The 21,302-nt window shown below is 41.7% G+C and overlaps 1 protein-coding gene across 1 annotated transcript in view; it reads left to right on the plus strand.

Moving 5' to 3' along the window:
- The window catches only part of LOC101415726 (antigen WC1.1-like), a 66,033-nt gene that overhangs the window by 41,644 nt on the left and 3,087 nt on the right, over window positions 1–21,302 (plus strand). Inside the window, exons 3-12 of the mRNA XM_058282333.1 lie at window positions 6,754–7,062; window positions 7,154–7,471; window positions 16,331–16,423; window positions 16,500–16,814; window positions 17,375–17,689; window positions 18,956–18,997; window positions 19,137–19,451; window positions 19,667–19,699; window positions 20,080–20,220; window positions 21,106–21,198. Coding sequence (XP_058138316.1) covers window positions 6,754–7,062; window positions 7,154–7,471; window positions 16,331–16,423; window positions 16,500–16,814; window positions 17,375–17,689; window positions 18,956–18,997; window positions 19,137–19,451; window positions 19,667–19,699; window positions 20,080–20,220; window positions 21,106–21,198 — 1,974 coding nt within the window. The remainder of the gene's footprint in view (window positions 1–6,753; window positions 7,063–7,153; window positions 7,472–16,330; window positions 16,424–16,499; window positions 16,815–17,374; window positions 17,690–18,955; window positions 18,998–19,136; window positions 19,452–19,666; window positions 19,700–20,079; window positions 20,221–21,105; window positions 21,199–21,302) is intronic.

Raw genomic sequence — 21,302 nt, forward strand, 5'->3', positions numbered from 1 at the left:
CAATGTATGCTTTATATATACTGAGGCTCTGCTGTTAGGTACCTATATATTTGTAATTGTTATGTCTTCTTGTTGAATTGATAACTTTGTCCCTTATAATAGCTTTTGACTTAAAGTCTACTTTATTTCATATTAGTATAGCTACCCCAGGTCTTTTTTGGTTACTGTTTGTGTGGTCTACTTTTTCCCATCCTTTCACTTTCAACCTACTTATATCTTTGAATTTAATGTGAGTGTCTTATAAATAGCATGCACTTGGGTCAGGCTTTTTATTATTAATTCTGCCAGTTGCTTCTTTTTGACTGGACAGTTTAATCCATTTACATTTAAAGTAATTACTGATAATGCAGAAGTTTCTTCTGCTACTTTCTACATGGGTTTTGTAAGTCATACATTTTTGACCCTCAATTCTTCTGGTAATGCCTACTTTCATATTTATTTGATTTTTTGGTATTGTACCATTTTGAACCCATTTTTATTTTTTTCTGAATATATTTTTCATATATTTTCTTTGTGATTAGTATGGGTTAAAATTTAACACATAAATCTATAACAATCATATTTGATTTGATATCAACCTAATTTCACTAGCATACACGTGTACTGTTCTTATACCCCTCTCTCCCCACACTTTTTGTTGTACTTATTACAAATTATATCTTTATACACTGTATTTTCCAAATAATAGATTTACCTTTACTATTTATAGGGAAACTGTATGAAGTAAAAAGTGGAGTTACATACTAAAAATTGCAATACAATAGTACTGGCATCTCTAGTTACTCATATGATCATTTTTACCAGAGGTCTTAATTTATTTGTGTCTTTGATCCACTGTCTAGTGTCCTTCCTCTCAGTTAGCATTGCCTGTAGAGCAGGTCTAGTGATGACATACTACCCCTGCTTTTGTTTTTCTGGTAATGTATTAATTTCTTTATTTTTGAAAGACAGTCTCACTGAGAGAAAATTCTTTGTTAGAAATTGTTTTCTTTCAGCACTTTAAGTGTTTCATGTCACTGCCTCTTGTGTCCATGTTTTCTGATGAGAAATTGGCACTTAACCTTATTGGGACTCCTTTGTACATAACACATTGCTATTTTCTTGCAGCTTTCAGAACTCTCTCCTTGTTTTTTGCATTTGTCATTTCGACTACTATGAGTCTGGGCATATTTTTCTTCAAGTTTATCCTGTTTGGGTTTCATTGGACTTTTTGGGTGTGCATACTCATATCTCTTACTATGTTTGGGAATTTTTCTGCCACTACATCTTTGAATATCCCCTCTACCCCCTTTTCTTTTTTCTCCTTTCAGGGCTCCAGTATTGTGTATGTTGTTCTGTTTGATGGTGTCCCACAGGTATCTCAGGCTGTTTTTGCTTTTTGCAATTCTTTTTTCTTTCTGCTTCTGAGCCTTATTAAATTCAATTGTCTTGTCTTCATGTTCACTATTTCCTTCTTCTTCCACCTCCAATCTGCTATTGAAACCCTCTAGGGGGCGGCGGACTTGGCCCTGTGGTTAGGGCGTCCGTCTACCACATGGGAGGTCTGCGGTTCAAACCCCGGGCCTCCTGACCCGTGTGGAGTTGGCCCATGCACAGTGCTGATGTGTGCAAGGAGTGCCGTGCCATGCAGGGGTGTCCCCCACATGGCGCAGCCCCACGTGCAAGGAGTGCGCCCCGTAAGGAAAGCTGCCCAGCGCGAAAGAAAGTGCAGCCTGCCCAGGAATGGTGCCGCACAAACGGAGAGCCGACACAACAAGATGACACAGATTCCCGTGCCGCTGACAACAACAGAAGCGGACAAAGAAGACGCAGCTAACAGACACAGAGAACAGACAACTGGGGTGGGGGGGAAGGGGAGAGAAATAAATAAATAAATCTTTTTTTTTTTTTTAAAGATTTATTTATTTATTTAATTTCCCCCCCTCCCCTGGTTGTCTGTTCTTGGTGTCTATTTGTTGCGTCTTGTTTCTTTGTCTGCTTTTGTTTCTTTGTCCGCTTCTGTTGTCGTCAGCGGCACAGGAAGTGTGGGCGGTGCCATTCCTGGGCAGGCTGCGCTTTCTTTTCACGCTGGGCGGCTCTCCTCACGGGCGCACTCCTTGTGCGTGGGGCTCCCCCACACGGGGGACACCCTTGCGTGGCACGGCACTCCTTGCGCGCATCAGCACTGCGCATGGCCAGCTCCACACGGGTCAAGGAGGCCCGGGGTTTGAACCGCGGACCTCCCATATGGTAGACGGACGCCCTAACCACTGGGCCAAAGTCCGTTTCCCATAAATAAATAAATCTTTAAAAAAAAAAGAAACTCTCTAGGGAATTCTTTCCAGTTCTTGAGGTCTTCAACTCTAGTAGTTGCTGGGTTCCTTTTTAAAATTTCTATCTCTTTATTGAGATTTTCATATTGTTCATCCACTGTTTTCCCGATATCCTTTAGCTATTTTCCTTTGTGTCTTTGAGCAAATCAAGGATCATTTTTCAAAAGTCTTTGTCTGGTATGTCCATAATCTGGTCTTCTTCACTGATGTTTTTTGGATTTTTATTCTTTTCCTTTGTATGGGCTATAATTTCCTTTTTATTTGTCTTATAATCTTTTTTGCACAGTGTACATTTTAATTTTTTAAAGAGTTAACTGTGGGATTTAGTTCCTCAGTGGTCTGTTTCTTGAGTTTGTATCCTATGTATAATGCCAGAGATTTCCTTGAGTGCCTGGAGCTAACAAAACCCAACAAACCCATGCAAAAAAAATCTTTTACAGTCTTGCAAATTGGCTTCATGTTGGCAGGTGTTCTCCTTTAGAGTTCAGCCCTCCTTTCAAGAAGATCAGTCCAAGGTAAATGCGAAGTGCAGGTTTTTTCTTGTTGTTTCTGAGCCTGTGTCTTGGCCTGGCCTTGTGCTTGCTCGTAGCCTCAGGCATTCCCCTCTTTACAGGAATTTGAAAGCCCCTTTTACTCCCTAAAAATAGACCTCCTCCATCTCCTGGTTGCTCTATTGTAGGACTTAAAACAGGGAAGCCTTTGCCCCAGGCTGTTAGACTTGTTTCTTACTGTGTTTTACGGTCCCCCCCTCCCCCCCACTTTTCTCTGGAGGGAAAATTCTGGTGGGGATAGAGCCTGAGGGGAGTTTCCTAGGTCAGTTTTTCCCAGTCAGAACAAGGCTAGGACTCACAAAGAGAATGGGGGCTGGCTTCACACCTTGCTGTGAGGAGGTATAGGAGGGGCAGGCAAAGGTGCCAGGGGCTTCTTGTATGGATTTTGAAACTATGTTTTCTTGACTCAGCACTTGCCTAGTTAACACAGCCCTTAACTGTTTTCCAGTTTTGAGGAAGGGTACTGTCTCTAAAACTTTTCTGCTGTTTTTGCCTCAGGGAGGATTGGAACAATGGCTGCCTCAGAGCCAGGACCCCAGTCATCTGAAGTAGCTGATCAAAGCAGTGATGGTGATTTTATCACACTCCCCAGATCTTGGGGAACTAGGTCTTTATATCCCACTCTGGTACCAGTAAGCTGCACTAGGAACTTTAGTTTCCTGTGGCTATTATGACAAATTACAACAAACTTGGTGGATTTAAACAACAGAAAGTTATTCTGTCAGAGTTCTAGAGGCTAGAAGTGAAATGAATATCACTTGGTTGAAATCACGGTGCTGGAAAAGTCATGCTCCCTACAGAAATTCTAGGGGAGAACCTATTCCCATGTTCTTTCTAACATCTGGTAGCTGTTGACATCTTTGGTTTTGTGGCCTCATCACTCTAATCTTCAAGGCCAGCATTTTCAAATCTCGCTCTACTCTTCTGCGTCACCTTTTCTTTGGTGTCTCAAATCTCCCTGTATCTTTCTTCTAAGGACATTTGGATTACAGTTAGGGCCAGCCTTGATAATTGCTCCATCTCAAGACCCTTGAGTTAAATCACATTTACAAAGACCTCTTTTCCAAATAAGGTAACAGTTACAGGTTTACAGATAAGGTTACAGTTACAGTTACAGATTTGGACCTGGTGTTTTTCAGGTCTACTAAAGCCTGCCCTCTGGTCCTCAAGGATTCAAATCTATACCATGTGTAAAATAAATTAATCTCATCCCCATCTCCCCAAAAGTCTCAGTTCATTACAACATCAGCCTACAGTACAAAATCTCATCTAAATACCATAAACTGAAAAGTCCTAAATTTCATCACCTAAATCATTTAAATCAAGTATAGGAGAGATTCTGGGTATGACTCATCTTGGAGCAAAATTTCTCTCCATCTGTGGAAACTAGAAAACAAGCTATCAGTTTCTAAGATACAATGATGGGACAAACATAGTATAACTGCTATAGATATTCCCATTTCAAGGAGAAGAAAGTGGAATGAAGAAAGGAGTTGTTGATCTCAAGCAACTTCAAAAATCATCAGGGTAACTTCCAATAGCTTTCAAGACCTTGGAATAATCTTCTGTGGCTTGAGGTTCCATTCTCTGGACCCATGGCTCCGGACTCTGGCAGAATGGTGTTGCTCATTCCTTCTTGAAATCTGCAACATGGAGTTGCTTTGTTGCACTATGAAAACAGGCCATCAGGAGAAATTCTGAGTTGGAGTAGTTGATAGATTTTTCTAGGCTCCAAATATATTCATAGACTTTGCATCCATAGAAAGAATGATAGGATTCTTGTAGAAATACTTCATAGTGCTGCTTCAGAGGGTTCTATCTTGATGTGTACAAGACCTTATTGATTATTCATCATATATTTGAATATCTAATATATATCAGACTAAGGAAAATAGCTCACAAGAAATGTTTCTTGTTTTTTTCTGAGCTTGTAATTTAGTAGGATTAATATATAAACTAGGAACCTCTTATGCTAAAAGTGGTTTGATTAGAATGAGAAGCTTATGACTAACCTTGCAACCAGTCCAAGCTAAGGATCCCAACCTGAGCATCTCTGGGGAGATGGAGATGGATAAATAATGAGGGACAAGCAGATCATCTTCTTTCTCAACCTTTGTTGTATTTTAATTTTCTTCATAATTCTTATATAGGTGTTCAAGGAATTCCTTAATTCCTGGGGTGTTTTTGTTCTTTCCTCTTCTTAATAGCAGATTTTAATTCTTTTAGAACATTCTTTCTGAAATTGTGTTATCATACATCTTCAAAGTTTACATATTGTTGGAGAAAATACAGCGCTTCCTGGGACATGGAGACTGACTGACCATTAAGCAAAGAATTTATTGAGAAGCGCTCCCAATGGAGGGGGTCTGAAGAACAGACTTCAGCCCACTCTTGGAAAGGGGGAACTTGAATTTATACAGTACATTCTTAGGCAGGGGAATGATAGTGGGAGGGGGCTCAGGGTCCGAGTGAGGTGCAGGGACCAATAGGAAGTTTTGGCGGTGAGAAAATTTTCTTGATAATGATTAGGGGGTTTATGTTCTCTTGGAATGCTGCAGGAGCAAATGTTTCTTTTGATCTGTAGGGCTTTAAAGGGTTTCTTCATTTCCTCCAATATGTAAACATGAAGGTTTCCCTTTCCCTCTGATATGCAGGTAGAGGTAGTAAAGATCTCCATCTCCCTCTAATGTGCAGATGGTGAAGATCTCTATCTCCCTTTACTCCTGTCTCTACAGGGTTCCTTTGTTTAACCTGTGGGAAAGTGCTGCGCCCTCAGACACCGGGGTGGGGGTGGGTGGGGATGGTGGGGGGGGTTACCTTTTTCCAAATGCATATCAGGGGAACTGAGGTACAACTTGTTAATTAGTGCAAACCTCTAACATATACCTATGTAATAATCATCCTTTACCAGAAACAACTCTAGTAATGTATAAATTACTAGTAATGTATAAATAACCATGAGTATACAAACAAACCAGACAATTGTGCAAAAATTTGTTGTGATTTTTATTTTTAAAATTTTTACTTAAAAAATTGAGCTACTTTTCATTCTAATCAAATCCTGTTCCTTGGGGGGCCAAATCATGAATATTTTCTCGTGGTGTCTCGCCTTCACTTTCAAAACATTGTCCACTCCCAACTTTACGTACTATACCTCAACTGCGCTTCTTCAGCAGTTACTTTTCCTTTTTGATTCTTTTTTCCCCCATTATCTTTGCCTTTCAAGATTGTTTTTCTGATCTAAAGCATGAGAAATATGGGAGGTAAGGATGGCATGGCTAAGTAGTGGATGGGGGCTACAAAGGAGGATTGAAAAGTGTTAAAAACTTGTTCAACAAATATTTTCTCAATTATTTATGTCTTTCATCTATATTGTGCCTTTTGCAGTTTGGAAGTCTCCAAGTACTCTGTGGGTCCTTCCTAGGGTTTCAAAGTTCCAAGAGAGATAGCCAAAGTATGGCCCTCCCTTCCCTTCCCCACCTGGGCAACATACATGTGACTGATTTTTCTTAATATCCAGACTCATCTGTGGACAAGTTCTTTCACTTAAGAAATTCTTGGAATTTTTCATAATCAGAAATATAAAAAATAAAACAAAAAATGTGAACTAGTTATCATGAATTTATTTCTTCTCTTGAAGAAATACTATGCATTCATAGATCCTGTCCTCATGAAATCAGCTATTCTGACCTGACCCAGAACATCACTTTTGGGTCTGTCTTCAGAAATTAGCACTTGGAGGTCCCATTCTGATACCAATTGTTGAATCCTTTCCCGATGTCCCATCCCTGGTGGAAATGGAGACTTTCACACCACTGCTTGTAAGATGTCACTTCCAAATGCCAAGCCAGGATGATGACCATTCCCTGGGTTTGTTTTTTCTCCCTTAGGATATGTGTGCCTGGCTGGAGGGGATGGACCCTGCTCAGGGCGAGTGGAAGTGCATTCTGGAGGAGTCTGGACTCCAGTGTCTGACAGGAACTTCACGTTGTCCACTGCCCAGGTCATCTGTGCAGAGCTGCAGTGTGGCAAGGCTGTGTCTGTAGTGAGGGACGTGCCCTTCAGAGAGGCTGAAGGCCAAGTCTGGGCTGAAGGATACCGATGTAATGGGTGGGAGCAGGAGCTCTGGTTCTGCCCCAAAGTGGCCTGCCCTGGAAGCACTTGTAACCACAGTGGGGCAGTTCACATTGTCTGTTCAGGTGAGGCTCTCAGCAAGACTTTGACCTTCCCCATACCTTCTTGGGTAAGAAAACCACAAGGTTTTGCTGAAACGCTGTATTCTTCTTTCAGAGTACACAGAAGTGCGGCTCATGAAAAATGGCAGCTCTCAGTGTGAGGGACAAGTGGAGATGAATATTTCTGGAGGCTGGAGAGCACTCTGTGCCTCCCACTGGAACATGGCCAATGCCGATGTTGTTTGCCGCCAGCTCGGCTGTGGAGTCGCCAGTTCTACCCCAGAAGGAGCATACTTTGTGGAAGGAGATGTTGGGGTCTGGAAACACCGATTTCATTGCTCAGGGGCTGAGTCCTTTTTGTGGCAATGCCCTATGACTGCCCTGGGGATCCCTGACTGTACCCATGGAAACACGGCTTCTGTGATCTGCTCAGGTAAGAGACAGGTGAGGGCTAAGTGGTATTCAGGAGGTCCCTTGAGTGAAATGCACAGATGAGTAGAGGGTGTGCAAAAGCTGCCTTCAAAAGTTGGGCATGCCATGGTGATTGTGGCTCTTCCTTTACAAGTCTTATACTTTTCATTTCTTCTTGCCTTGTTAATGATTTTGATCTTTGTTAAAATGCCAAATGACAATGGTGATAGCAAATATCATTATCATCTTCTTCACCATAGGCCAAAATTTTTCAGTATTCCACCATTAAGTTTTATATTTGTTCCAGGGTTTTTGTATGTGGTCTTTGCTGGAGTTAGGAAGATCCCTCCTATTTCGATTATACTAAGAGATTTTATTATACATAGGTGTTCAATCTTATCAAATGCCTTTTATACATCTAATGAGACGGATATATGATTTTTTCTTAATTTTGTTAATATGGTGCATTTTGCAGATTCAATATTCAAATGTTACAGTAAACTTGCATTTCTGGGACAAGCCACAGTTTTTGGTGGTATATTAATTTATATGTATCTCTGTATTCAATTTGCTAATATTTTCTTCATGAATTCTTCATTAGAGAAGTTGGTCTGTAATTTCTCTTCTTTGATATCATGATCCTTTTAAAAGAGGTAGAACATTTCCTCTCTTCATTTACTTTTCTGGAAGATTCTGGTGTTTATTATTTTTATTTCTCTGTATAATTTAACTTTTTATTTTTAAATGACCACGAATTTATAGAAAAGTTACAAGAACCATATAAACAGCTTCTTTATCCCCTTCATCCAGAATCACAGTTTAACATTTTGCCATATGTACAAATTGCAGGAAGTTTTTCCCTGACCCCTTTGAAATGTACTTAGAGGCATGTCCCTTTTCTTTGGTACTTCCACACGTGTTTCATAAATATAATGACATTCACATGTAGAACTCTATCGTTGTTAAATTCAGGAAACTTTAATTTGATGCAATACTATTTTTTTTCTTCTTGACATGTATTGTTTATTTTTATTTTTTATTAAATTGTCTTTTTTTTTAAAGATTCATAGATCACAAAAAATGTTACATTAACAAATATAAGAGGTTCCCACATATCCCACTCCCTACCCCCCCTTCTCCTCCCACATCAACATCCTCTTTTATCATTGTGGCACATTCATTGCATTTGGTGAATACATTTTGGAGCACTGTTGTACCGCATGGATTATAGCTTACTTTGTCATTTATACTCTATTCCAGTACATTCAGTGGGTTATGGCAGGATATATAATGTCCAGCATCTGTCCCTGCAATATTATTTAGGACAACTCCTCGTCCCCAAAATGCCCCCACATGTCATCTCTTCTTCCCTCTCCCTGCCCTCAGCAACTACCATGGCCACTTTCTCCAGATCAATGCTACGGTTTCTTCCATTACTAGTCACCATAGTTCTATAGTAGAATACTGGTAAGTTCACTGTAATCCTTATTTTATTCCTCCATCCTGTGGACCCTGGGTTGGTGATGTCCACCCCCCCTCTATATGGAGAGGAGTCTTAGATCCCACATGGTTGATAGATGCGATTCTCTTGCTTGCAGTTGTAGGCATTCTCAGTTCCCTGGTGTGGTGGTTGACCATCTTTACCTTCCTGTTAGCTGACCTGTGCAAGTCCAACAAACTGGAGAGTAGGAGTTACAACTCTGCTGAGGTTCAGGGCCCAGCTGGCACATGGGCAGTCCAGAGATTGAAGTCTCCTGGGTATATACAAACCACAGGTTCAGTAAAAGTGACACAAGAGGCATGTGTAGAAAGTTCACATCTGAGTCCAACTCCATCACCCTCAGGAGCACAAATTCCAGAGTAGGGCCCATTGACAAGACACTGAACTCCAGAGCCAGTTGCCATGATCGTAGAACCTGTGTCTCTGTAGGCTTTAGGAGCACCAGTACCTGAGGTTGTATCTACTTTGGTGTCTCTGGGATCCTGCTGAGGCGTGCATAAGCGTGACCCCTCTGATGACCTTCTAACTCTTTTTGAGGACTCTTAGCCATATAAACTCATTTGTCTTTATCATTTCTCCCTTTTATTCAAGATCTTTCTCTAATTTGATGCAATACTATTAATTACTCTGAAAGACATCTAGGTCTGAAAATTGTTTATTTTCTGTTTGGTTCATTTTGTTGTTGAAAAGTTTTAATCAAAGCCAATATCTTTAGTAAATTCAGGATTATTTAGGTTTTCTGTAGTCTCATGTCATTTTGTTAGTGGCATTTTTCAAGGATTTTGTCCATTTTAGCTACTTATTCAAAAATATTGGCAAAAATTTGTTCATAATGTTCTTTTTAATGCATGTAGGTTCTGTAGCAATACACCTTTTATTTTCTTTACTGATGATGGTCTCTCTGCTTTATTTTTTTCTTCCATGATGAATCATGCTAAAAGATGACCAATTTCCAAAAAATCAGCTTAATTAATTGATTTTTGCTATTTATTTGCTTTATAGATAATTGATTTCTGTGATTACCTTTATTTAATTTTTTCTGGTCTCTATCTGTTGAATTTGATGTTCTTTTACCTTTCAGATGTGAATACTTACAGCAATGATTTTCAGACTTTCTTTTTATTTAAATACATCCATCAAGGCTATAAATCTGACTCTAATCACAGATTTGAGTGATTATATTTGAGTCACATAGGCTTTGAATTCTTGTACATTTATTATTATTTAGATAAAAAGTTATTCTAATTTCTGTTATTTTATTCATAACTTTCTTAATTTCCAAATAATTAAAAAATTGTTAATTCTTGTTTTTAAATTAATTTTTAACATAGTTTCACTGTAAGCAGAGAAACTACTATGATTTCAAACCTTTAAAATTCTTTGAGATTAATATGTGGCCCAACATATGATATCTCTTGTTAAATGTCCCATATACATGTAAAAATGCATTTTCTATATTTCTTGGCTGCAGGTTTATAATTATATATCATTTAATAAAATTTGATAATCATATTTTTCAAACCATCCATATATAAACCAATTTTTGTCTGTTTTATTTTCCATCAATTATTGACAGTTGTTAAAATTTCTATATATAATTTCTTATGTTTTTTTCAGTTTCATTTCAAGGTTTGTTTTGGTAACATACACATTTAGAGTTGTTTTCTTTCTTGTATTGTTTCCTTCTTGTAAGATTGGCTGTTTATAATTATAAAATATCCTTCTTTATCTCTAGTAACTTTTATTTTCATCAAGTCTACTTCATCTGATATTAGCACAGACACAACAAATTTCTTTGCATGTTATTTCTTTTTCCATCATTTTGTATTTGACCTTTATGTGTGCTAATATTTGTGGCATGCCTTTCAAAAATAGCATAAAGTTGGGTTTTATTTGATTTGGTGTATATAGTCCATTTACTTTTAATAAAATTACTGACAGATTTGGAGTAAATCCATATATCTGTCTTTTTAAAAAAGAATCCTTTCTTCCCTTTTATCTCTTTATTGGCATTTTTTTGTTAAACTAAGTATATTTTATTATTGTATTTTCTTCTTCATTGGGTTGTTTATTGCATTTTTTCTTTTTTCAGAGTATTTGTTCTTCATTTTAACTACATTTATGTAAAAACATAAAAACATAAATGATCAAAACCTCACTAGACAATCACTATCCATGTTTTTAATTGCCTCATATATATCCTATTGTAATCAGATTTTGTCTAGGTTCTTAACCTTGCTGCAGAAATGAATTTCAAGAGTATGAGTGGGGTGTGTTAGGCCAGTGCTTTATTAAGGTAGGGAGGGAAGAGAAATGGGAGAAAGTAACAGATCATGGGTCTGAAAAGTGATAATGAGGGCTGGTTTGCAGACTACAATTTCCCATTATAGATTATAGATGCCCAGGTTTTACTTGTGTGTTGATCCATGTAGGGGGACATGGCAAGAGCAGGGCACAGAAGGCAGGAATAGGGCAGGACTGGCAACGGGACTGGAACTGGGACAGGGCAAAGGCAAGAGGGCATGAGGTCTTGCTGCTTGCTTTTATTTTTTTTTAAAGATTTATTTATTTATTTCTTATCCCCACCCCCCACCCCGGGAGTCTGTTCTCTGTGTCTATTTGCCGCGTCTTCTTCGTTGTCCACTTCTGCTGTCGTCAGCGGCATGGGAATCTGTGTTTCTTTTTGTTGTGTCATCTTGTTGTGTCAGCTCTCCCTGTGTGCGGCACCACTCCTGGGCAGGCTACACTTTCTTTTGCGCTGGGTGGCTCTCCTTACGGGGCGCACTCCTTGCGCGTGGGGCTCCCCTACGCGGGGGACACCCCTGCATGGCAGGGCACTCCTTGCGCACATCAGCACTGCGCATGGCCCAGCTCCACATGGGTCAAGGAGGCCCGGGGTTTGAACTGCGGACCTCCCGTATGGTAGACTGATGCCCTAACCACTGGGCCAAGTCCGCTGCCCACTGCTTGCTTTTTAAACCAGTAATTATACCACCCCTTTGCTAATGTCAGGGTAGGAGTTCCAGCTGTTTGCTGTTTTGATGTATTACCCCACCCATCAATCCCCCAGGAGGGCCCAATTATAAAGTCCTTGGGGAATACCTGGGGCTTCTCCTGGTTTCCGGAAGAAATCTTGTTCTGAATAGGAGAATCTTGTGTGTGGGGGTGTGCATGTGTGCCCACGGTCTTCCAGCAGCCATCTTGGAGTTATTGATGTCCACGTGGACCTCTTGCCAGGTTCCAGATCTGTCTATTGATTCCCTGTCTTACTAGCCAGCTCCACTATTGATGTTCTTTATTCCTTTTACTACATTCATTTTGGCTTAAAAATACTTTTTAGTATTTCTTTATGTGATGACAACCTAACAATGAATGCTTTGAGACTGGCTTCTTATTTATTTATTTATTATTTATTTGACATACTTTGAGACTTTGAGCAAATTTCAAGAATCGTGTAAATATTTCCATTTAATCTTCTCTCAGATTTTCCAAATGGTGGCATTTGCCACATTCCCTTCTCCCTCTTTCTTTTGCTTCTTTTCCACCTGAATATAAATAAATATTTTTTGGAATTAGTTAATTTCAGTTTTGTATATGGTGTCCTTTTATCCCTAAAATACTTTGTGAATTCCCTTACATAACCACAGTACACATTCCAAATTCCTGAAATTAACATTGATATTCTATTCTTATCCAACCCATAAACCTTATTCAAGCTTTGTCAACAATTCCAAGTATGTCCTTTTCAGTAGGAGATTAAGGTCATGTGCTTTGTATTCAGTTGTCATGTCCTTGTAGTCTTCTTTAATAAAGAATGCTTCCTGAGTCTTTCTTTGTCAATTTTGAAGAATACGAGCTAATTATTATGTAGAATGTCCCTCAGTTTGAGTTGTAACAATAAGCAGAAGAATGAAATATCCTCCTAAGAGCACAGTAAATTGATAGTAGAGTCTTTCCAAATAAATGTAAATTGGCTTTGACTGTTTTCTAAAGTAAAAATTAAAAGGAAATTATCTTCTTCCACAGTTTGAATTGTTACTCACATGCTGGACATAATTGATGCTATAGGGAGTTACTTGATAGGATTTATGTAATCACAGTTGGTTGGTGGTAATGTAAGAAGATAAAATTACTTTGGAAAATCGATTTTTTTTTTAGTTAAACATATATTTAGCATGTTAACCAACTATTTTACTGTTAGATATTTACCCAAGAGAAATGAAAACATATGTCCACATAAATATTAGGGCATCAGTTTTCATAGCATCTTTATTCACAACAGCAAAAAACTGCAAACAACTTTTATTAACAGAAGAATGGTTAAACAAATTGTGGTATAGTTATACATGGAAGATGTTTTAACAACAGCAATGACAAAGAATAAACTACCAATAAATGCAACTAAATGGATATATCTAAAAAACACTATGACATGAAACATGAAAAATGTGACATATTCCATACAAAAATGAGTTCCTATTACATGACTTCATTAAATTCTAGAAGACATTAGCAGGCACTAATTTGCTATGAGAGAAGACAGATCAATGTTTCCCTACATTTGGGGCATTTATTTGTGAAAAGGTATATGGGTGATGCAGATTCTCTGTGTTTTGATTATGGTAGTGGTTATACAGGTACACAGATTTGCAAAGTTATCAAAAATATACTCAATATAGGTGTATATCATTGCATGAATATTATACCTCAGTATAGTTTATTTTACTAATTGTCTTTTGTTTGTTTCTAGCTAACTCTGTCATAAAAAAAATGTGTTTTATTGTTTTAGAATTTGAGAGAAGTTCAATTATTTGAGTATAGAGAGGCCAGGACTCAGGAATGATTTTGAGAAGGAAAAATGGTTTATTGACGGCCGGCCGGACTCGGGAACTTCTGTTTGAATCCCGAGCCCCGAACAAGATTTTCAAACGTCTTTTATACAGAGAGGAAAGGCCAAATGGTCCCTTTGTTTCAGTTCTCAATAGGCTTCAATTAGCATATATCTCTTCCACATCTTAGGTAAGCTTTTAGCATGGACTCCAGATAGTCTAGATAAGCTTTTAGCATATTTACTTTTTGCATTTCCCCTAAATACTTAAAGTTTATAGCCCTTGCATTGTTAAACTGTTTCCTGGGACTGGAGCCGCTGCCACTGTCCCTAAGGGCAGGACTGCAGCCTCTTACCGTTCCAAACCCACAAGTCAAACAACTTAGTTATCTCTGAAGAGACAAAGAGCCTTCCACCCATAGCCCACATCATTATGAATTGTGTCCTTTGAAAAATGTTTGGCATAGCATATGATCAGTCTTAGTAAATAGCCTAAATGGTCTGGAGAATAATGTATATTCTACAGTTTAGGCATGCATATTTGTTACATCACATCGTTGAAATATGCTAAATGTTTAACTGTTTTTGTTGCCATGTTCTATTAGTTACTGACACGGGCATATCTGCTTACTAACACTGTGTAATGAATAACCATAACTACTCATTTTAAACAACCATTTTATTTTACATAACACATATCACGTTTCTATTTTTCCTCCAGATTCCAAACACATTTCCTCACCTCCTATAAGCCTTCATCGATTTCTGCTAATAGTCTCTTAGAGGCCCTTCCACCATCTGTCAGCTGCCTTGTCCCAAAGGCAGTGGTGCATGGTTTAGGTGGCATCCAAGTACAGGGCTGTAATGACTAAAGATGTATGACCATGTACGCATAAGTCTTTGAAGACAAACTTTTTCATTTCTCTTTAGTAAATACTTGGTAGCTGAACTCTTGGGTAACATGGTAAGTCTAAATGTTCTGGTTACTATTACTGCATAACACATTCCCCCCCAAAACTTAGCTTAAAAAAAAGCAATATAATTGTTTTGTGATTTCCTGGGGCAGGAATTTGGGAGGGGCTCAGTTTGGCAGTTCTCAGTAGGGATCTTTCATGAGGCAGCAGGCACATGTCAGCTGGCGTCCCAGTCATCTGAAGGCTCGATGGAGCTGGAAACCGAGAATGGCTCTCTCACCCTGTGGCAGTATGTGCTGGCTGTCAACTGGGGCTGTGATCAGAGCCCCTGCAATAGCCTCTCCAGCATGACAGTGTCAACAGAGCCAGACTTCCCCTAAAGTAAACATTCTATATAATTCAAAGTGAGGCTGCTCCACTTTTCTGACCTAGCCTTGAGGGTCAAGCAGTGTTACATTCACTGCATTCTACTGCTCCCATGCCACTCACCAAGGTCCCAGATTCATAGTTCTCACCTCTCAATGGATACGGTATGGAATAATTTGTGTATATGCTTAAATGCCACCAGATGTGCATTAAATTATCCCACTATGGTAGTAGATTTTCCAATTCTCGCTTAGTCCTGTTAACTGTGACTTTGTATATGTAGGGCTTACTCTGAGTGTTAGATCTTTTCACCATATCTCTCATGCTCTTTTTTTATAATTTCCATTCTTTTGACTTTCTGTGTTTTATTCTATGTATTTTCTTCAGATTGCACTTCCATTTCTACTGTTTCTATCTTTACTGATCAAATGTGGTTTTACTTCTTAATTTCATTTACTATTTTAGGTGTAGATATTCCAACTGATTCTTTGTTTTCATTTCTCTGCCAAAATACTCATGATGTCATATAATCCCTTGAACATTTCAATCAAGCTTATTTAGAGTCTCTGTCAGGTCGTTCCAATAGCAGGATGTCCTGTGACTTCCTTTCTAATGTCTCCTTTTCTGTTTGGTTTTTGGTCAAATCTCTTCTATTTCTGGGGATTTAAACATTTTATTTTATTGATAGACATTGTATATGAAGATTTGTAGAAACCCTTCAGAAAGGATTTCATTTTGCTTCTTGCAGGCTCCGGAGTTAGGGGCAGATCTTCTTATTTAAAGGGAAGTGATGGGATAGAAGCCAGGCATCCATCTTTATGAGAATGATATCTCTTCCTTCTACAGACAAGTTTTCGGGTTGTTTAATGCAGATCCTCATGCTGGGTGGACCTTGGATTATACTTTGTGCTCTGGCAGCCTTGTAAGTCTGGCAAAACCTCTGTTAAGCTTTTCAGGTTTTTATTATTGCCTTTGAATTGGCAATCCCACCATCACGAAGGTGCCTGCCTCTGTCCTTCAATTTTCTTTGAGAGCAGAACTCTAAAACTTCTTGTTGTCTTGCTAGCTGCTCAGCGCTGCCACTCAGTATTATCATATTCCAGTTTTCTGAAGTCATTCTCTGTGCAATGATTTGCTTAAACTAGGCAGGTTTGCCATTGTCAAAAGCAGAATTCTTCATAATAGTTGCTTCTGAAGTTATAACATCTCACATTAATCAAATTGTCTTCCTGTTCTTTAACCTACTAACCTCTGGTCATCACATTTCTGTAGGAAACCAGACACAGCTAGTGCCCCTGTGCAATGACTCCATGTCTCATCCCCCCGGCTCTGTGACCTCTGAGGAGAGTGCTGCCAACTGCCCAGGTGAGGGGTCCCCTGGGACCAGGACGTCCTTCCCATACTTTAAAAACACCCACACTGACCTGACTCTCTCTCTCAGGGAGCAGACAGCTCCGCCTGGCGGACGGGGGCGGTCGCTGTGCCGGCAGAGTGGAGGTCCTTCACCAGGGCTCCTGGGGCACCATCTGTGACGACGGCTGGGACCTGAGCGATGCTCACGTGGTGTGCAGACAGCTGGGCTGTGGAGTGGCCATCAAGGCCACCGACTTTGCTTCCTTTGGGGCGGGATTAGGGCCCATCTGGCTGGACGACCTCAACTGCACAGGAAAGGAGTCCCACGTGTGGAAGTGCCCTTCCCGGGCCTGGGGGCAGCACGATTGCAGACACAAGGAGGACGCGGGGGTGGTCTGCTCAGGTCTGCCCTCCTTCTTGCCCACATCCGGGCGAGGCAGCCCAGTCTCAAAATGGGTGGGGTCTAGGAAAGCGGGAAGCACGAGCTGAATCACCCACAGCACAAGGGGCTCCTCTCCAGGTTCTTGTTTCTCAAATAGCCATGAAGGGTTTCTTCCTCCAGGGATTTCACCTGACAAGATATGTTTTTCTAGTGTTTCTAAAAAAAAACAACAACAACAACAAAAAAAATAGGGCTCGCCCTTCAGTCAAAGTAAAAAAGAGGGAGAGGGATGACTTGTAAATCCCCTTGCACACCTGGTATACAGCAATGCTCTTGGGGGGGAAGGGGTGTTGAGGCAGTACCTGGAGCGCTGCTGCACTTCCCTTCAACCCCAGCCTCTACAAAGACACAAGCAGAGGGAACAATGCACTGATTAAGAAAAGGAATCAGAAAGGGATAACGCTTTCCCCGTGGGAGTCTCTCCTGCAGTGCCTGAGACAAGCAGACAAGCAGAACTTTAAGAACTTTAAAAGCCTGCTGCACCAGCCGCAGACCCTCATCCTCTCTGTCTTCACTTGCAGAGTTCCTGGCCCTCAGGCTGGTGAGTGAGGACCACGACTGCGCTGGGTGGCTGGAGGTCTTCTACAACGGGACGTGGGGCAGTGTCTGCAGGAGCCCAATGGAGCCCACCACACTGGCCGTGATCTGCAGGCAGCTGGGCTGTGGGGACACCGGGGATCTCAGTGTTTCTGCTGGCATCAGGGCGGCTTCTCAGCCCCACTGGGTGGATGGAATCCAGTGTCAGAAAAGTGACACGATACTCTGGCAGTGTGCTTCTGATGCCTGGGACCTCAGCTCATGCTCTCCGAAAGAAGCAGCTTATATCAGTTGTGCAGGTGACTTTTTTGTCCAAACATGAGTTGTGTGTACCACCTTTCCGTGTGTTTAATTCAAATTTAATTTTTAATTGTATGATTTAAATTTCATATTGAGCCTACAAAATGCATGTATCCCAATCTTTCAGTCTGATCTAACATTTTCTGAAAAACTAGAAAAGTATATTAAGGTCCAATATTAAATATAAACACCTGGGACTTGAAGAGAAGACATCTTGTGGTTGTACTGCAATAGAAACTAAATTATGCTCACTGGAGTTTGTTACTCAAATAAGGATGATAAGAGATGGCCCTAATTTATAACGAGAATTTACTAGGCATATACTAGGCCTTTTACACTCAGAATAATAATGAAATTAGTCATTTGTGTTTCCGCTTTGGAGAAATGTCTATTCAAGTCTTCTGCACATTTAAAAATTGTATTGCCTTTTTATTGTTGTGTTGTAGGATTTCTTTATATATTTTGAATACTTACAAGCTTTATGAAAATAAAATTTCTGTGATATGATAGAGACTGTCAGCAGAGGTGGGATAGTGTTGATATTGACTTACAATGAGGGATACTGGGACTTACTGCTCTAGAAAATGGGGGGTGGGGCGGGGTGAGATCATGTGTCATCAGTCCTTCCTGGTGGACAGTGGCCCTGGCCTCTTAGTCCACTCAGAGAAGGTGGCCTCCCAAACAGCTGCTCTGCCTCATTGTCAGGATGCCACAGGGATCTTGCCTCTTCTCTTGATTGATCCCCTAACCTAAGTTCCTTGAACCTCCACATGCATATTTCCATTAACCCTTGCAAACAATCTTAGTGTATGGGAGGGGGCACAGGTATGCTCCACTTGGAAAAGAAAGATAACAGAATCTAAAGTCTGGTCATTTTCCTTTGAAGAATCACAAACCTCATCCCATCTCAGTCAATCAGGGAGAGAACCATTAGGAGAGGAAGGACTCTTCACTCTGTGCAAGTACCTAAATTCTTTAAGCAATAACAAAGCTCTTAAACCTTACCCTGGCAATGAAGCCAAACTTTACAGTCCAAAATTCAGTCCTTGCCTTCCTCAGAAGGAAGGGGAACGTTATGAAATACCAATTTAAGTCTCAGAGACTCACTTTTTAAAGGTGATGTGGTTTCTTACGCTCTTCATTTCTTCTTGCCCTTTGTGCTGAATGGAAACTTAGGGAGCTTGTGCTGACACAGTCAGACTTCGTGACCATGAGAACGATCTCAGTGGCGCGATCCAGCTCTTACCCTTTGTCTATTTCTGCAGGACCAAGACCCAAGAACTGTCCCACCAGGGCCACCTGCACAGGTACGTCGGCCCCTCCTACCTGCCCTGTTGGCCCTCTGGCCCCCTCCCTCCCTTGCTCTCCCTCCCCTCCCCTCCCCATTCTACCCTACCGGCATCCCTCTCTCTGGGGGCAGTCAGCAGAGGTGCTGCTGCCTTTTAGACAAAGAGAAGCTCAGGCTCAGGGGAGGAGACTCCGCGTGCTCAGGCCGAGTGGAGGTTTGGCACGATGGCTCCTGGGGCACGGTGTGCGACGACTCCTGGAGCCTGGCGGAGGCCGAGGTGGTGTGTCGGCAGCTGGGCTGTGGCTCCGCCCTGGAGGCCCTGCAGGAGGCTGCGTTTGGCCCGGGCAACGGGAGCATCTGGCTGGATGATGTGCGGTGCGGGGGCAGCGAGGCGTCCCTGTGGGGCTGCGCTGCTGCGCCCTGGGGGCGGGGCGACTGCAAGCACGAAGAGGACGCTGGAGTGAGGTGCGCTGGTGAGTGGGGGCCGGGCCTTGGCTAGATGGAGGGAGGGGGGAGTGTGCGCCCAGAAGCCCTTCCTGGGACACACTGCTGTAGGGACTTTGGTTCACAGACAGGCGAGGTCTGGTCTGACTTGGGGAGATTAGAACATGCAGTGGTGGTCCCTAGACCCTAGCGCTCTTCCAGGCCCACCCAGTCCAGTGGTCCCACTGCCTTCTCTTCTCTGCAGGGGAGAGGACCACGTTGCCCCCCAGCACTAGAGGTGAGTGACTCTTCTGCCCTGAGGCCTGTGATAGAGACACCCAGATTTCCAGGGACCTGCCCTGTGGAGCCTACATATTTCTGGCACATTTAATGGTATCATTAGAGGAAAGACCTGATGACCAGGTGATCACTGCCCATTAAGCTATGACAGCTGTGAAGCTCCAGACGTTCACCAGCCTTCCCTTTACTGACACCCCTAGGACCAGACCCAGGAGTCAGTGACTCATCATGCCAGGACCTGGGGCGGGCACTTCTTGGGGCTCCTGCAGATTCACTGTATCTAAACTGGGGACTTCATGGCCCTGAAGATATAGGAGGTAGCTGGGCGAAGGAGGTTCTCCTGGGCCCTAAAGCCTAGTGGTCCTTTGGTCTCCACAGGGGCCAATCCTCCAGGCTCAGCTCCCGTCCCTGGCATCTTCTCCCTGCCTGGGATCCTCTGCCTCATCCTGGGGGCCCTGCTCTTCCTGGTCCTCATCATCCTGGCGACTCAGCTGCACAGATGGAGAGCAGAGCGCAGAGGTGGGCCCTGGGGGCGGGGGGAGGTACACAGCAGGACACGGGGACAGATGTGACAAGCTGAAAAGTGCACATGTTTAAGTCTTCACTTCCTATATCTGGCAAGTCTCCCCCTTCTCTTCAATATACTCCAGGATTTTAGAAACTCAAGTTCTTCCTCCTGTGGACTTGACTGTGCAAGCTCTTAGAAAGTATGGCTTCCCATGTATTTTAGTTTCCTGGCTGCCAAATAAAATAGGTGATTTAAACAGCATGACTTTATGGGGACAAGATTTTGAGGCTAGGAGAATTCTAAAATCAGGCATCATCAAGGTGATGCTGTCTCCCAAAAATCTGTGGCCTTCTGGACTGACTTCCAGAAATCTGGTCCTTGGCTTCTCTGTCACTTGGCAATGTGCATGGCAGCCTCTCCAGGCTTCTCCTTTCTCTCCATGTTCCACTGACATTGAGCTTCTGGCTGCTCCCTCCAGCTTTCTCTCCATGTGTCTGAACTTCATTCTGCTTATAAAGGACTTCAGTAACAAGTTAAGACCCATTATGATTCAGATGAGCCACACCTTAACTAAAGTTATCTCTTCAAAAGATCCTGTTTACAATGGGTTCATACCCACAGGAATGGGTTACATTTAAGAATATGTTTTTCTGGGGTATATAGCTCCAAGTCACCACACCATGCGAACAATGTCTGAGGAGATTGAGTATAGGTTTAAGCTCAAGACAGGGACAGGAAACCTAGCTCTGGATCAAGAGGGCACAGGCTATGGGAAGGAGCCCTGGTAGCCCATAGGGGTTTCTCCAGAGGTGAACATTGGGGAGCTCTGAAGGTTTGGTTTATTGCTAAGAGGATTGTCTCTGGATTGGACTCTGAACTGGTGCTGCTTTCCCCAGTTTTGAATGATTACAAAGATGCTCTCGATGAGGCCTTGTACCAAGAGATGGATGACCTCATAAAACCAGAGGAGAATCTGCTGAGCAGCCCAGGTGTGTGTCCCATGCCCTACCCTATTTTTGCAGCTCTATGAGTTTGGGTATCTTCTGCAAGCACAGATCACCAATAACACAACCTTGCATGGTCAGCCTACTCC

The sequence above is a fragment of the Dasypus novemcinctus genome, chromosome 20 (assembly GCF_030445035.2).
Source record: "Dasypus novemcinctus isolate mDasNov1 chromosome 20, mDasNov1.1.hap2, whole genome shotgun sequence".
NCBI lineage: Eukaryota > Metazoa > Chordata > Mammalia > Cingulata > Dasypodidae > Dasypus > Dasypus novemcinctus.